At 46.7% G+C, this 18,162-nt stretch overlaps 1 protein-coding gene across 1 annotated transcript in view; it reads left to right on the top strand.

Moving 5' to 3' along the window:
* Positions 1 to 18,162, top strand: part of CEP192 (centrosomal protein 192) — a 1,919,503-nt gene that overhangs the window by 1,347,851 nt on the left and 553,490 nt on the right. The window contains exon 34 of the mRNA XM_086965571.1: positions 4,244 to 4,353. Coding sequence (XP_086821697.1) covers positions 4,244 to 4,353 — 110 coding nt within the window. The remainder of the gene's footprint in view (positions 1 to 4,243; positions 4,354 to 18,162) is intronic.

Here is an 18,162-nt window from a genome sequence, read left to right as displayed (position 1 = left end):
CACCGTTATTTATCTCACTGCCCCATCCCAGCTCAGAACCTGGCTATATGCAAATCAGTCTGTCCCTGGCCCAGTGCATCATGGGAACAGGGCAGACTAAACTACCAAGCCAATTCTTTACCAGAAAGGAGACAAGCTACCGGGGACCGGTTTCTGGCATTTCAGCCGTCTTCGGCCCGGCTTGCTTGAATCCTGATGGAGCAGTGAGAAAGGGACTCATGTCTGAGTATACCCTGCCACACCTATAGTGGCCAAAATCGATTCACAAAAGGGGGTGGTGATGAACAGAGTGTCTGAATTGAGCAGACCACTCTTACCCAGTCCAAAGATCAGGGCTTGATCCATCACCGTTATTTATCTCACTGCCCCATCCCAGCTCAGAACCTGGCTATATGCAAATCAGTCTGTCCCTGGCCCAGTGCATCATGGGAACAGGGCAGACTAAACTACCAAGCCAATTCTTTACCAGAAAGGAGACAAGCTACCGGGGACCGGTTTCTGGCATTTCAGCCGTCTTCGGCCCGGCTTGCTTGAATCCTGATGGAGCAGTGAGAAAGGGACTCATGTCTGAGTATACCCTGCCACACCTATAGTGGCCAAAATCGATTCACAAAAGGGGGTGGTGATGAACAGAGTGTCTGAATTGAGCAGACCACTCTTACCCAGTCCAAAGATCAGGGCTTGATCCATCACCGTTATTTAACTTTGTTGTAAATATTTTTGTCCACCCTAAGCGTGGAAGGGTATTCTCAGATGTGAGACCCTTGCTCATTGCACCATCAGGATTCAAGCAAACCGGGCCGAAGACGGCTGTAATGCCAGAAACCGGTCCCCGGGAGCTTGTTTCCTTCCCAGTGTAAGAATTGGCTTTTGTAGTTTGGTTTGCCCTGTTCCCATCATGCACTGGGACAGGAACAGACTAATTTGCATACAGCCAGGTTCTGAAACTGGGATGGTGCAGTGAGCTAAAAAACGGTGTTGGATCTAGCCCTGATCTCTTGACTGGGTGAGAGCTTTCTGCTTAATTCAGAGACTCTGTCCTTCACCACCCCTTGTTGTAAATATTTTTGTCCACCCTAAGCGTGGAAGGGTATTCTCAGATGTGAGACCCTTGCTCATTGCACCATCAGGATTCAAGCAAACCGGGCCGAAGACGGCTGTAATGCCAGAAACCGGTCCCCGGGAGCTTGTTTCCTTCCCAGTGTAAGAATTGGCTTTTGTAGTTTGGTTTGCCCTGTTCCCATCATGCACTGGGACAGGAACAGACTAATTTGCATACAGCCAGGTTCTGAAACTGGGATGGTGCAGTGAGCTAAAAAACGGTGTTGGATCTAGCCCTGATCTCTTGACTGGGTGAGAGCTTTCTGCTTAATTCAGAGACTCTGTCCTTCACCACCCCTTGTTGGAATTCCAAGGTGGCACTCGCTCATAGACGCTTTTCTTCGCGAGTGGAGCTGCGGTCTGTTGTACGCCTTTCCGCCTATACCACTTCTGCCCAGAGTGCTAAAGAAGATCAGACGAGACCGGGCTCAAGTTATCCTTGTGGCTCCAGATTGGGCGCGAAGATACTGGTGTCCCGAGCTACTCAGCATGTCTGTCGATCCCCTGATTTGTCTGCCTCTTGAGGAGGACCTTCTGTTGCAGCAGCAGGGGACGGTCCTGCACACGAACCTGTCCAGTCTCCACTTACATGCGTGGAGATTGAGCGGCAGCAGTTGAGACCATTTGACTTGCCTCCTGAAGTTTGTGATGTGATTCTGGCGGCCAAGCGGCCCTCCACAAAATCGGTATACGCCTGCAGGTGGAACACATTTGTGGCATGGTGCACAGCAAAGGCTGTGGATCCCCTTTCTGCCCCTCTTTCGGAGGTTCTCCTCTTTCTTCTCTCTCTTGCCCAGCAGGGCTCTGCTCTGGGCACTATCAAGGGCTACCTCTCTGCTGTTTCTGCCTTCTTAAGGCTCCCTGATCAGCCCTCTTTGTTCAAGTCCCCAGTTATAAATAGGTTTTTTAATGGCATCACTCATATGTTTCCTCTTGTTCCTTTCATGATGCCTCAATGGGACTTGAACCTTGTTCTGACCTATCTGATGTGCGCACCTTTCGAGCCACTTCATAACTGTCCTCTTCGTCTCCTTACTCTGAAGACTGCATTCCTGGTTGCCATCACCTCTGCCAGGAGGGTGAGTGAGCTCCAGGCTCTTTCCTCTAAACCTCCCTTCCTTTCCGTCTATCTGGACAAAGTTGTGTTGTGGACACGACCCTATTTCCTACCCAAGGTAGTCACACCCTTCCACATCGGGCAGTCCATCACCTTGCCACCTTCTTTCCGCCTCCGCATCTCTCAAGGGGGAGAGGCTCCACCGTCTGGACCCAAAACGTGCGCTCTCATTCTACTTGGATTGCACACCTCAGTTCTGGGTGGATGACCAACTCTTTGTTGGTTACGTGGCCGCTAAGAAAGGTCGGGCGGTGCACAAGCGGACCATCTCTCGGTGGGTCGTGTTGTGCATCAAGGTATGCTACTCCTTTGCTGAAAAGGAGCCTCCTGTTGGGCTGAGGCCCCTTTCCACGCGGGCCACGGCGGCTACTACTGCCCTGGGTCAAGGAGACATCTGTCAGGCAGCTACGTGGTGCTCGCTGCACACGTTTGCAAGACACTACTGCCTGGACAGCCAAGTCCGGAGAGATGGCTTCTTTGGCCGTTCCGTACTCCAGGACTTTCTGGTGTGATCATTGGTTCGCAGACCCACCACCGGGGTTGGTATTGCTGGGGTATCTATTGTAAGGTAAGGAATCTAATACTAACCTGTTTCTTTCAGATGCACAAGTTACTTACCTTCGGTAGCGATATATCTGTAAGAAACAGTAGTTAGTATTAGATTCCCTACTGCCCCACCCATCCTCCCCGATCTGCGAACCGATTTCTAGGGTTCAGGTCATCCCCTTTCAGGGCCCTAGTTTCATGGCACCAGTGTTGGATTTTATCATGGCTCTGCGTTTCTGGCGCGGAAAAGCTATGTATAAGAACTGACGTCAGCTCGCAAGGTCAGCGTCTAAGTACTCCGGCGATGTCTTTCCGGCGCCGACGACAAACGCGAAGCCGCAGACAACGCCTACCGACGCTCAAGGTTACTGCTACGCAAAAGTTTCCGGATCCAGTCTGACGCCTGGGGATATTCTAAGGTAAGGAATCTAATACTAACTACTGTTTCTTACAGATATATGGTTACTGAAGGTAACTAACCTGTGCAACAGGGAAGAGAGTCAGATGAAATAATAGACCAAGAAAACAGTGGGAAATATCAGCAAGAAGGGGAAGTGTGGGGAGCTGACTCATGTTTTAAACTGCAGGTTGGTGCCGAAGTAGAGATGACATTGAAAACGCCGCATGAGAGAAGCCAGCCAAGAACAACCCCAAAGGTACTTGTTTTTCCGCAGGAGTGTGGCGCAAAGGAAAACTTGTGTCTGAGCACTAGGGGCGAGACAGCAAAGCCAATCCAGCAGCGCCAGCCAGTTGGCCTTGAAGCCAACCAACCAAAAAGCGCTCCCAGAAAGATGGAACAGGCCCAGCGGACTAACCTCTCCAAAATGTTTATCTGCCAATGTCCCAGCAGGGTCTGGGGCTTGCCAGGTCCAGCGAAAATAGGCAACTCCTGCTTTTTCTTTCCTTCCTCTGGACCACTGACCTGCGAGAAAATAAATCCGTATTCCTGCAACACCTAACAAACTTACGCAAGAATTAGCCTAAAACTTAAATTTGTTTGTGTCGCCCAAATAAAAGTACCTCACTATATCACTCTACTACGTGTCTATACGAACGTCTATGAACCAACGCAAGAGGTTAGTAAATAAGTTATATGTCCAATTCATTTTAAAATTTGAGTACTGTAACAGCCTACCCATTGGTTTACCCAACACCCTGCTGGACTGACTCCTAGAGGCTTTAGAGCACAGCCATCAGTGTCATGCTGGACTCAAAAAGAGACCACAACTCTACAGCCTGTCAGATCTCTGTGAATACTCATAGTGAGAAATCACATTGCATTTGAGATATTATACATTTTATCAAAGTTCTTTGATCGACTGCCTCCTGGATATGTGTAGTCTGAAATAATGCAGCAAGTCCATCCATTATATGAGTAGCAAGAATAATGTTAATAAGGATAGGGACAGTTAGACCACACTAAGAGCCTCCAATGTGCTTGCTATTTTAAATTGTTCTGACTTCCTTATTTTCTAACAGGATCTTGTCACTCAAACCTGATGCTGTCAGAAAATCTCTTCCTGGCAACAGTCTTTTGAAAAACATGAACTTTGATGAGGAATACCAAAATGAAAAGCTTGTAAAAGAAGGTAATGTGGTTCCAAATAACTTTGCAATGTGAGCATTCATATTTGTCTGTACATACCATATACCTAGTACACGTCCACATTTTCTTTTTGCCTTGTACTGTATATCTTTGAGATTTTATTAGGTAATAAGTGAAAATTAAAAGGTAGTACATTTGTAAACTGGAGAAAGTCATAGGTCTATGTGGAATTATCATGAATTTGCTGTATGCGATGCCTCAGGCAAAGCTTGGTAAGTGTAAAGGTTTTGGTGAGTTTTCAATTGTATGGTAAAATGGTAAGTTTAGTTGGCAAGTTTCGAAACTAGTCTTGTATTACTCCAGCTGCTTCACATATTATATGTGCTACTGTTATCTTTGTCACTAAAATCACTGTTACGTGGCTTTCAGATAATGAACAATAATTATTTGCCTTGCATTATTTTATATTGCTTATTTGACTTGCGTTATTTCTCATGTTCCTAATGCACTGATAAGGGACATCCTATCAAGTGCCTACAACAGTGTATCTTTGTTATGATTTGTTCTATGATGAAAGTCTTAGAAGCACATACAGTTAATTATATTAGTTCATTTTGTGATTCACATGCACATCCTGCAAATTGAACAATTTATATGTGTACAGTTATGATCTTACAAATTGAAACCCAGTATAAATCAATACATTATAGCATAAATTTAATTAGCTGAACAGTGCATCTGAAATGTCGGCCTTACATGTGGTTCCTAATAATTCAGAAAGGGCTTGCTTTTGGGCAACATAAGCATCAATACCAATGCAACTAAGTCCACTTATACCACTGGTATATGTTGACCTGATTCCTGGCTATCTCACAGTCGCCATCCAGACCCCTAACCTCACAGGGTACTTGATGGTGACTGCAATCTTTGAACATGACAACCATGATTTCCCCAAGTAAATTGTGGAAACAGATCTACCCTTTTGTTATGTCAGGCATGCCCAAAGGGAGACGCAAGAAATGCATTTTGTTTTCAGTTTCAGTTTTTAACGTCTTTATTTCGAATTTTCTTCATAAAAGACATACATGCATACATACATAGTAATACAAACCATATGACAAAATCATGAAAATTTTTAAACAGACAAGGAGAAATTTGTTTAAAAAACTCAAATATGCATAGAAAGAAGTCTATAAAAAGTTTTTAAAACATTTGAGTATAAAAAAGACAATTCATCAATACTGCCCGAAATATAGTAAGCAACAGACTGTTTAGATTTTTCAGGTCGAAGTGCTACGAACATACCTAGATCTAATTAACCAGGCCCACCCAAGGAATTTAGCCAGTCCTATGGTTAACCATTCGGATGTGTTAAATCTCAGGATGGACAATGCTTCTCTGCTCACCCGGGTGTTTAATCTATTACATATTGGCTTCAGCCACTTATGGCGTGGCTCGTGATAAGCAGTACAAACAAATAGAAAATGACCTATTGTTTCTTTACTTTCGGTACAACAGGGACAAGAAGTGGACTCCGACTTCTGCCAACCACTAGTAAAAGCCCTTAATGGCAGTGTACCTATACGAAACTGATGGTATAGTTTCCTGTCTAAACTTTTAAGGATTACATCCCAATAGGTCTCTGTGTGTGGGACTACTTTGTGGAGCAAAAACAGGCCTGTCAGGTTAGGTTTCTCAGAAAGAGCAACGTGTTCTTCTTTTACCATGGACCAAAAGAGAAGTTTAAAATCTTTCTTTGAGGGAAAGATATGAGAGCCCGGCTCGAACCAAAGCAAAGGAAGGCCCATTCCACTAAGAGTATTCCTAATTAGCCTAAACCACGGTATTTCAACTGCCCCCTGTTGCGCTCTTATATCCTGTATCTCCTGGGCAAACATGGCAAGTTCCGGGGTAGACCATATGCGTCTCCATAACGCCACCATCCTATAATGGGCTTGATGTTTAATAGAATAAAAGCCCATGTCCATCATGAGTGGTAGTGCTGGCGTTGAGGGAAGAAGACTGACTAAATTCCGAAAGAATTTATTCTGGATCCTATCCAGGACAGCCAGATCCACACACCCCCATATGTCGGCCCCGTACAGTATGGCTGAGCTAATTTTGGCGCTATAAATCTTAAGCGCAGGTAAAACTCTTTTGGTCAAAGAACACCGTTGCTCCTTCACTAAACAACCGGACAAACAAGCAAATTTCAAACTGAGCGCCGCTATTTGCTCTTTCCAGCGTAACCTATAGTCCATTGTAACACCAAGGTATGTCATGACTTCAACCTGTTCTAGGCTAGACCCATTCATCGTTACATGGCCCCTCAGTGGTTTATTTTTTGTCAGAACCATGAACTTGGTTTTAGAAATATTAATTTCAAGGTCATTTTCATTACAGAAGTCCACAAATTTGTTAATGGCCACCTGAAGACCCTTCTGAGTTTTAGCCAGTATTAGGGTGTCGTCAGCGAAGATTAAAAGGGGAAATTTGGTCCCACCCAGTGATGGTGCATCAGTGGGGGTAGCTGAGAGGAACTTAACCACCTGGTTGATAAAAAGTATGAATAGGGTGGGGGCCAGGACACAGCCCTGTCTCACTCCACGGGTCACGGGGAAGGAGTCTGTAACCTGACCCTGGCGACCCCATCTGACTCTAGCGAAGTTTCCCTCATGCATCCTGATGGTCAGTTCTAGGAGTGCAGATGGAACACCCATCCTTCTCAGAGCTGCCCACATCTTTCCTCTGGGGACCAAATCAAACGCAGATTTGAGATCCACAAATGCTGCGAATATAGTGCCTCTTCTCAAAAACACAGTTTTCCAGTAGATCATAACAAATCTAAGTATCTGGTCAACTGTGCTAATATTTGCCCTGAAACCAGCCTGCAATGGAGACAGGATGTCGACTTCTGTCATCCATGACTGGATTTTTCCTAGCAGCATTCTGGCAATTACCTTTTGAAGGGCATCAATGAGGCTGATGGGTCGATAGTTTCCCGCATCAGTTCTATCCCCTTTTTTGTACACGGGTAGAATCTCAGCCCCTTTCCACGAGTTTGGTATCCTAGCCCCTCTGGCTATAGCATTCGCTAAGGTGGTTATATAAGGGACCCAGTGTACTTGGGCAAACTTAAAAACGTCCGCAGGGACACAGTCCATACCAGGGGCTTTACCATTCTGCACTTGTTTTAAGGCTATAATGGCTTCCATTTCGGTGAAAACAATCTGGTCAAGTGGGGGCACCACAGTCAGTACACTGGTATCTTCCCTAGTAATAAGGGAGATCCGTTCCGTGTTACTAAACTGTGCCGCGTAATGCTTGACCCATTGCTCTGCAGGGACATGGTTGACATGAGCTTGCTGGTCCCCAGTCCCTCCCCATTTAACAACCTCCCAGAATTTTTGTTGGTTGGTGGAGGTACTAGCAAGATATAAATCTAACCAGCGCTGTTCATCCCAGTTGGCTTTTGCCTCTTTAAGCACCTTCTTGTAGTTAACCCTTTCTAGTTTTATATCAGTGGCTGACTTGGATTTGATAGCAGCTATCAGGGAGCTATGGGCAAGGCGGCATGTTTTGTTATACCATTTTGCCCCGGTTTGAGCTGGGCCATTTTTTCTTCCTTTTACAGGTTCAATAAAAAAAGTTTTAATTTTGTTTAAAAGAGACTCATGGATCATCCCTATTTGATCCAATGATGTGCCTTCGTTTACTATGGGCACCATCAGATTTGTAGCTGCCAAAACCTCAACTGAAATCTCATCAATAATGGTGGGATTATCTAAGAACCTAGCCCAACGTACCCTTCTACAGTCGTTCGTAAGAACAGCCTCGGCAGTGACAAGATTGGTTACAGTATTCATAAGAAAACCCCCATTCATTAATAGTTTTATTACCAGAGGATTGTGATCGCTCTCTGGTCTTGTGACTACTTCCATATCCTCCAGTAATTTCCAAAACTCTAACCTTATTAGGAAATAATCAATACGACTAGAATGGAGGGAATTGTCAAATGTAACCTTTCCCATCAAATCTGATTTTGTCCTTCCATTAGCTGCTCGTAGATCCCATTCAAGACAAAGACCTAACCACTGCATCGCAGCCTCTGTTACTTTTTTAACAGGTGGGATAGATAGATGGGGAATATTCCAAATTTGATCGACTTCCCCATATCCCCCATTATCCAGATTGGGAAACGGTTCAAATGAGCAATTAAAATCCCCTGCCACCATAACACATTTTTCTCTGCCAATGTTATTCAGTAGGGAATCTAAATCATCTACCGCTCTCACTGGCTTCCCACCAGGTCGCCCCCTTGCATAAATATTAATCAGGAAGATGTCATGGTTATTTTTACAGGTTAGCTTCAAGGCTAATATGTCATTGCTTGGAATAGGAAGGTCTGTGATTTTAAATGCTAAGGATTGTCTAATCCAAATAACCAGGCCTCCAGATGGGCGACCTTTAGAGCCTTTACAGGCTGGTTTGTAATAATTGAGGTAACCAACCCGGTAAATGGCGTCAGTTGACCAACTTTCCTGTAATATAATTACATCGTGAGAATCCACATAAGAACCCCAATCACCCTCTGACATTTTCCCCTTTAGCCCCGCTATATTCCATGACAAGACAGACAAGACAGTGAGGGGGTGTGTAGATTTCTGTGGCAGATTAACAGCTGGGTCCACAATCCCCCCAGAAATCAAAGGTCTAGGGATGTGATTTGAGGGTTTATCCCTTCCTCCCCCCCCCCCCTGCCCCCCCCCCCCCCCCGAGTGATTTCGCTAGGCCCTGGAACAATCTCTTCCGTAATAGATATAGAGTTATTGGGGGAGTAATTCACTACAGCTCCAATCATCCCAGACACCGGAGGTTCATTGTCAAGTCAGTCCACACCTTCCAGACCGGAAAGGGGGGCAAACTGGTTCGAGAGGTGGGGTTGAAACATTGGGTATATTGGTGTTTCAAAATGAAATCTTCCTCTTGGTCTATCCCTTCTGGAATGATGGAACGGTGTTTGGGCTCGGTTTGTGTATAAAGCGGGATAAAAATAATGCAACAATAGAGTCTGCACATCCCCTATTCTTCCCTATCTTGGTTCCCTACTAATGAATTCAGCAACCCATGGCTCTCTAAAACTGATTACCACACAATCCCCCTCAAGATCTTTTTTGCTGTAGCCTACCCAGTCCACCCTCCTAACATTAAGGATTTCGGGATTCGAGTTTGGAGGGAGTGGGCAATTTTTATTCAGCCAGAACGTTACCTTGTTGTAGAGATCCTTATGTGTTTCTCTCTTACCATCTCCAAGGGGAGCCATGCCAGTTAAGATGATAGTATAAGGCAGTGACTCTGGGGGGAGGTTCATACATTGTTTCCTTGGGATAGGTTTGATCCTGGGCCGAATACTTTGGTCGTGACGACTGGTGGGGGTAGGGTTTTTCTTAGCCTGGGGATGCGTTATGACCTTTTGCTGGGGTATGCTCTCAGTAATAGGTGTTTTCTTTGTGACAGGTACAGATTTTTGCTGTGGCACTTTTGCAATAGAAGGTGCCGCTTTTAGACTATTACCCCCAGCTTTATTATTCATGGTGATAGTCTTCGGAAGGGTCGGGCTGAGGGGGCTAAACCTTTAGAGGCTAGAGTGGCGAGAATTCTATTAGATGTGGCTATATTATCTTTTACCAGCATATCTAAAGAGTCCATTTTTGTATTTAATAGTCTGGTCCTTTCGAATAGCGGTAAGAGTAATGATTTAATTAGCAACTCTATCTTAGCCAGGAGTATTCCTTCTACAATGTTGACTGTGGTGTTATGTTCCTCAGGCTGAACAACCGCCTTAAAATTAGGTAACTGTGCAGGGGACATAGAGGTAGTTCCCGAGCCCTCAGTATGTTCCTCTATATCAGGCGAGTCTACCCTTTTACGTTTCCCAGGATTGTGAGTGGGTGGGTGTTGCGAATGGGTAGAGGAATTCGCTCGCTCAGTACTTATAGTAAGATTTGGGGAATCTGAGAGTCCTGATTTCTCACCAGACTGGTCAAGGTAAATAATCCCACCATTCAACAAGTTATCATGGGCCGTATCATATGCACTTTCTTTACCAATCCCCTCTGAATCCAATGTTTGACTCTCGGGAGCAGTTACTAACGCTGAGTCTGCATTCGCATCAGGACTATCTTTGTTCAACAAGGAAAGTGGGACAGGAGAGACAGCCTCATTAATTTTACCAAGAGAAGATCACTTGCCTGTGATTAAGTCAAGCGAAAGGCGTTTTTCGGCAAGAGCGATCTCCTTCTCCAATATAGTGGTGGTGCGTTTAAAAAATTGATCGATCGTACCAGTAAAGGTACCATTGGAGGTGGAGACCTGGACTTGCCTTTCTTTACCTGACCGTAGAGTCATTTTTTTAAGTGTACAAGAACAGAATTAGCGCTAAACACAATGTGCAAACGACAGAGTACAACAATCCAAATATGTTCTTCCAACAGTAAAGGCACTACCATTACTTTGGCCTGGAACTTTAGTTAAAAAGCAAACAGAGGACACATAAATTAATAAATACCATGAAGTACAGTAAATGTAGGAAGAAAATGTTAGGGGGGGTGGCCCGGCCCGACCTATGCCAGCCCCGGACGGCCACAGACGGTCCCGCCCTTGTCCCGGGCTTCTCCCGGGACGCTCCCGCGCCGCGGGAGAATGTCTATCCTTATATGTATGAGGCAATAAGAAGGGAGGGGGGCGTGGCAAGCAAGGAGAGCGGCCCAATGGCGGGAGGCGAGGGTAGCCGAGACTTCTGGGACACGAAGTCCGGCCCCTGACGCTCGCAGCCTTGCCTGGTCGGTGGAAGACGTCCTTTAGCCCAAAAGCTCCCAGCTGTCCGAAGAGGCGCTGCGGGACCCGCGAAGCGGGTTCCGCGAGGTGTAGGCAGAAGAAGCCCTCAGCAACGATGACCAACTCGGCTCTATGCAATAAATGCATTTATTTATTTATGAAATTTTTATAGCGCACAACTACCCGGAGGTGTCTCGGCGCTGAAAGACAAAAGAACATAGGAATGACTGGAGTGCTTACTGGTTGAACAGCCACATTTTTACCTACTACCTAAATGTCAAGAGGGATGGGCTGGCCTTGATATATAGAGGAAGGGTATTCCACAATTTTAATTTGCGCATCAAACATTTATTTAAGCAATTGGATTATTGTGTAAAATAAATACCCTGCAATGATTAATAGAAGAAAACCCAGCAGTGTAACTGTGAGAAGTTAGCCTGGCATATGTTGTCCACTGTTCTAGTGGGCACCTTGCACCAGTCTAAACGACCCTTATGATGGTGGTTGTAAAGTCAACCTTATAAATCAGCTATCCTAGTGGTAGCATGGACCAGCAGTCTTAGACTAAAACTTCAGAGAGCATGTGAAGCCAGCTGTTTTACTATATATAATCCCTTGAATACCAAATGAAAGGACACCACACAAGGTATATATCAAATATATGTGTATTTATTACTAACACAACCCCTCTGCACTGTTTATGAGGTCAGAGTTCGAGATACGTTACAAGCTACTCATTTAGCATACTATAAGTTGCACAAATACAATTCTGCCCTAGGGGCCTCACGAACCATATACTAAGTAAGTGGTATAAGGACCACTTCAGGAATGGTGAATAGGCCTAGGGAATCGCTGGGGTTACACTACAGAACCAAAGGTTAGGAAGTAGGAGACCCACGGGAGACGCGTGCAGCCCTTGGATGCACCTATGCCCTGTTTACCTATGGTACACTACACAAAGATGACCCAATACCCAATCAGGTATGTAACTAAAGTACATGGTATCATTTTAGAGAGAGAACAGCTGGGCTGTGGGTCTGATTAGCAGGCCCACAGCCACACTAAATTCGAAAAATCAGAAAATCACAGCAGAAAGTGGAGGTGACCATAGGAAGCAGACCCTACTCTCCTACAGTATCCAGCATTTACAAGAATGGTGAAAAAGATAAATAATTCATCCATTATAATTATTGCATTGCTTTTTTGAATACATGTAATTGTACTCCTACCTAACTTAGAGATCATAGGGTGTATGTAGTTCTGCCAGATATATTGTAGTCTAATTCACCATTTACATGTGTGTGAGTTTCATCATTGGCAAATTTTTGCTCCTGCTGTTAAGCCAATTCCTGTGATCCAAGGTAGCCAGTTGTCTTTTCTAATTCAGCAATCCTATTTTCCTACTAAAGACAGCTATATGGATATTTACAAAATACTTGGCCTCACTGCCTGCGTTTCTACACCAGATGGACCCATTCTTCCCTTATTTTGACAAAGTATTGCTCAAAGGAAGAGTCCCCCACATATCGGAATCGGCCAGTGTAGTCTGTTGTAGACACTTTTGCATGTTGGAACTGAGACCTAAAGAGGAAAGATTTTCCTACAGTTTTCTGTTTGCATTAATTTCCTGGAATACAAGAGTAGTGGTTATGGGTATAGGGAATTTGGTGCCACAGGATTGAATTGCACTTATTGTTTTCAGTTTCCTAATTAAGTTAACGTTGCTCCAAGGTGTGGAGAACCACTAAACTCCACAGGGCAAGCACGAAGCTCTCAACAAAAGTTCTACTCCCAAGCACACGTTTCAAATTATAGCAGGGCTTCCCTCTTAGTAACAAGAAAAGTACAGTAATATAAAGACAGGATATACACAATTTCTTTCAGTTGTCTTGTTCACGTTTTATTCTGGTGTTTTAAGCCACAACCAACACGTGTTTCGTCGCAACAGTGTGTGATCCCGCGACTTCCTCATGGCTATTCTGACCAAGTACGTATTTTTTAAATGTGGTGTTTGTGAGAAGGTGGCCTGATATATAATGTTCACTATTCTAGTGAGCACTTTGTATCAGTCCAAACAACCCTTATTGATGATTGGTTGTAAGTCAACCTTATAGACCAGCTATCCTAGTAGCATGGATACGAGCAGTCTTCGGGCTAAACTCTAGAGGGCGTGTTAAGCCAGCTGTTATACCATCACATATACCCCTTGAACACCAAGTGAAAGGACACCACACAAGTGTTATGAAAATAAACAGTGTATTTATTTAGATCACAACAGCCCTGGACTCTTTATGAGGACAGGGTACTAAGCACACAACAAAACTCTTACGAAAATACTTTAAGTTGCACAACCTACACAAATGCCCGAGGGGCACGAATAACCATATACTCTAAAAGTGGAATGCGAAATTACTAGCAGGTAAGTACTAATCTCATAGGGTTTGGAATCGCTAGGACTGGACTACTGAACCTTCAGATTACTAGCAGGAGGCCTAGGGGACTCGGGTGCAGAGTGTGCACTCTCACGCGGGATGCGGGACAAAGTATATGGAGGCTAGTAAAAGGAAAAGTTAGTGTTCTCGGGCGAACCCGACTAGGTAGGTCAAAAACGAAAGTGGATCTAGACACTTAGAGAGTGGATCTACGCTGGAGCACCGTGGTACTCGGTTTACCTAGCCCAGGGGCTGCGGCTGCATAGGGTTCAAGTGTCGTCGGGAATCCTCGTTGACGAACCAGGAGCCTGAAAGAAGAAGTTGCTGGCAGGCGACCAGTGAAGATGGATCGATGCAACCCAAGCCTGGGTTGAAGAAGATGGATACCTGTAAGCAGAGGGGACCAAGTTCTGAATCACTAGCCAGTGATTAGATGGGCACCAGGATGGCACCGGATGGAGTCACCTCGACCAGGTGAGTGGGCGACGCTGTGCTCTGCAGTCTCTCGGACCAGGAGGCGTTGTCGGCGACCAGGATGGAGGGCGAGCTGTCCCACGGTGGTATCTGCTGTCGACGTCGCTGGGCCCAGGATTGGGGCAACAAGTCTTGGCAAATGCAAGCCCACGCGGTGGACCCAAGATGGCGTCTGGAGTGGACCAGGAGGGTCCGGGGTGCTCCTCTGTTGGAGGGGAGCAAGGGCCAGCCTGGAGCAACCAGACCAGCGGCGGAAGTGTCGAAGTTCGTCGTCAAACGGGCCAGTAGCCAACGGGCAAGTGACCTGGACAACGCGGTGAGCAGCAAAGAGCAGAAGGGCCCCACGCAGATCTCGTGGATGCTGGGGGGCTGGACTTCGGCGCTGGAGCTGCTCAGGGTCGGGGCTTCTCGGACCCCAAAGCACTCACTCGAGGATCCCTCGGCGGTCGTGCTGGATAGAAGTCGTGCAGTTCTAATGATGGCCGGTCCCTCGAGGTCTCGTCGCACCTACGGTTCTCAGCTTAGCTGTAGAGGTAGGTAGAGGTCAGAGGTGCCAGGGAAGCCGGGTCTCATCGTGCTGGTCAGTCGGAGTCCAGAGGAAGGACGTGCAGCAAACCGCAGTGTTCTTAGGTGGTGCCTGCGGGTGCAGGGTGACTACTCCTTAGTCACAAGGGAGAAATCTTAGGATGAAGTCTTGAGTTCCTTTCGTAGAAAGTAGTTTCAGGATTCAAAGATGATCTAATTTGGAAGGGGGCCTGCTCCTATCTTTATACTAGGAAAAGGGGCTGGCAGGCGACTAGGTCCTGCCCATGGGTGGGACCAGGAAGGGGGGTGGTTACACCCCTCTCCCATGCCGGACTTTCCCCAGGCCAGGGGCTGGTGTGCCTCTGGAACTGGTTCTAGCCGGCCTATGCATAGTGAGCACCGGGGTGCCACTTGCAGTCACCTTCCTCTAAAGCCCTGCCTACCCAGGATACACAAAACCCTGTCTGGGATGGTATTAGCACCGCCCCTGACAGGAAACCCTTTGTCCAAGCCTTCCTCGCTGGAAGCACTCCCAGCTGCAGGGGGTCAGACTTGTGTCTGTGGTGGCAGCATCCATTTTGTGATGCTGAGGCTTGAGTTAACTTTAACCGGGGTTCACAGTTACACACATGTCATGTCCCTCTAGAAGGGTGGAATGCTAACCCAGTCACCAGAATTGTCGAGGGGTTAGTATTCCAATTCGTATGACACCTTACTCGACATGTTTTGATAAAGCGATACCAGAGTTGGCATGTAACCGCGAGGATTATAATGCACTTAAGAGTATATGGTACGCGTTATCATGGAACAGCTATTAGGACTTGGTTCCGCAAACTGCAAACGGGCTCAGCTCATGCCAGAGCACCATCTCACATGATTCCAAGCACTCTGCCTTCAGGATTGTTAAGGCCTGCCATAGGAGTGACTGATAGGAATCTATGTGTCCATTTTAGGGTTAGATATAGGTATACTATATCTAAAGCAAAGGGTGATTACACCACCTTGCCCCAGCTGTCGTGCAGCCAGTTTTGTCAGATTTAGATGGCCAGCCGGGGGTGGCATAATACATGCTGCAGCCCCTGGTAGGCCCTGGGTACACCTATGCCCTGAGTTACAGGGTCTGATAAGGGGGCCCAGTACCAATTAGATATGTACCTAAGGTACATGGAATCCATTTTACAGAGGGAGCAGTAGGCCTGGGGTCCTGATTGGCAGGGTCCCAGGCCAACTAAGTCGGAAAACCAGCAAAACACCAGGCAAAAAGTCGGGGGCAACCATAGTCCGGTATCCACCCTCCTACAGTGTTCATTCCGATCCACACAGGGGTTCTAGTAAGTGTCACGATCGATCCAAAAGCACAATTCCTTTCACTTTCACATCCCGGTCTTTCACCATACAGTTATATCCTTATCCTGCGTTAATTGCAGAGTACACAAATCCCAGCACTCGGCAACACCGTGTGCGGTGTGCAGTCTCCAGTCTGTATGGCGCCATCTTGGGGATGACCTGTGGGTTTTAAACACTGTGGCACCTGTCACAGGCAAATGTCTGTGGTGGACCCCCACCTGGTTTGCTTGTAGTGCCTAGAGCCAAACCACCACTTTAGAACTCGCTGTATCTGCCATACCATTAACCCCAAAGTGATCTGAAGGCGATCAATGAAGCTCCTGGCCGCTTAGCACTGGACAACAACGCACCGCTCCAGGTCCCGGGCCTGCTCTGGGAGTCATCCCTGCTGGTCGTTGTTGAGGTAAAATTCATTGTCTGTTAAGTGCCACAAGAAGACGACCAAGAAGTCGAAGTGCCCTTCGACTTTGCTGTTTCAGTCAGTCATCTGATAAGGCGCAGGAACAGCGTCACAAGTCTAGGCCCCGTTCCCACATGCCCCTTGCTGATCCTGAAGTTGGGTCCCCTCTGGGCCTTTCTGAATTTACTAGTTTCGGAGCGACCACCACCCACCTCGAGTTCTGTGAGCCCATCCACTTCCTCTTTGGGCAGCCAGATCTCCCCCAGCAGTGTACCAGAGCCTCATGGATTCTAGAGGTGCCGAGACTGGGTTACTGCTGGCGGGTTCTCCCTCTGCTTCAGTCTGGCCCTCTGAATCTGTCCCTGGATCCAGATTGACTCCAGTAGCAAATCCACGACCTTTGCCAGGGTGTCATTTCTGGCTCCCATAGTCATTCCTGACTCCGATACGGACATCCGTCATTAACTCCAGTGCTGACCAGACCACGACCTTCCGATCGTAGATGTAGGAGAGTAGGGTCTGCAATCCTATGGTCACCCCAGATTTTTGCTTTTTGCTTCACTGGTTTACGACTTTCCCTGGCTGTGGGCTTGCTAAACAGACCCACAGCCTAGCTGTTCTCTCTCTGAATTGACATCCATGTACTTTAGGTGCATTTACCAATTGGTATTGGGCCACTCTTGTAAGTCCTTGTACAGTGTACCATAGGTACCCAGGGCATAAGTGAACCCAAGGCCTACCAGGGGCTGCAGCATGTATTATGCCACCCCTGGCTGGCCATCCAAATCTGACACAACTGACTGATCAATCAGCTGGGGCAAGGTGGTGTAATCACCTTTGCTTTAGATATAGTATACCTATATCTAAACCTAAAATGGACACATGTACTCCTATAAGTCACTCCTATGGCAGCCCTTAACAATCCTGGAGGTAGAGCGCTTGGAATTATGTGAGATGGTGCTCTAGCATGAGCTGAGCCTGTCTACAGCTTTCGGAACCAAGTCCTTTAGCTTTTTCCAAGATAACGGTATACCATATACTCTTAAGTGCATTATAATCCTCGTGGTTATTGCTAACTTTGGCATAGCATTATCAAAACATGTCGAGTAAGGTGTCGTACGAATTGGAATACTACCTCCTCTCCAATTCTGGCGACGGGGGTAGCATTCCACCCTTCTAGAGGGACACGACATGTACCTAACTGTGAACCCCGGTTAAAGTTAACCTCGAGCCTCAGCATCACAAAATGGATGCTGCCACCAGACACAAGTCTGACCTCCTGCTGCTGGGAGTCCTTCCAGCGAGGGAGGCTTGGACAAAGGGTTTCCTGCCTTGGGAGGTGCTAGCACCACCCCAGACAGGACTTTGTGTATTAGGTAGGACTGGCCTGAAAGGAATTAGACATGCCTGGGGCACACAAGGTGCCTCTGCGCATACACCAGTTCAAACCAGTTGCTGGGGCACTCCAGCCCCAGCTCTGGCGTGAAACTGGACAAAGGATAAGGGGTGTAACCACCCCCCTTCCTGGTCCCACCCATAGGAGTGACCTAGGGATAGTACAGCCCCCTTTAGCAGGATAAAGGTAGGAGCTGGTCCCATTCCAAATCAGATTAATCCTGAACTGAAATTCTGCAAGAAGAACTCTGGACTTCGACTTTCTACACAGAAGACTGACGAAATCTCCCTTGTGGGCAAGGAGTGTCCACCCTGCACAAGCAGGCACCATCAGCGTCCAGCGGCTTCACTTAGTCGTCTTCTCTTGAGGATCCAGACGTCAGAGCCCGACAAGACCCGGATTCCCAGACCTCTCCAACCTCTACCTACATCTGCAGCACAG

This window comes from Lissotriton vulgaris, chromosome 4_1 (assembly GCF_964263255.1).
Source record: "Lissotriton vulgaris chromosome 4_1, aLisVul1.2, whole genome shotgun sequence".
NCBI classification, from domain to species: domain Eukaryota; kingdom Metazoa; phylum Chordata; class Amphibia; order Caudata; family Salamandridae; genus Lissotriton; species Lissotriton vulgaris.
The sequence above is the reverse complement of the archived record's forward strand: the minus strand, read 5'-3'. Positions and strand labels throughout refer to the sequence as shown.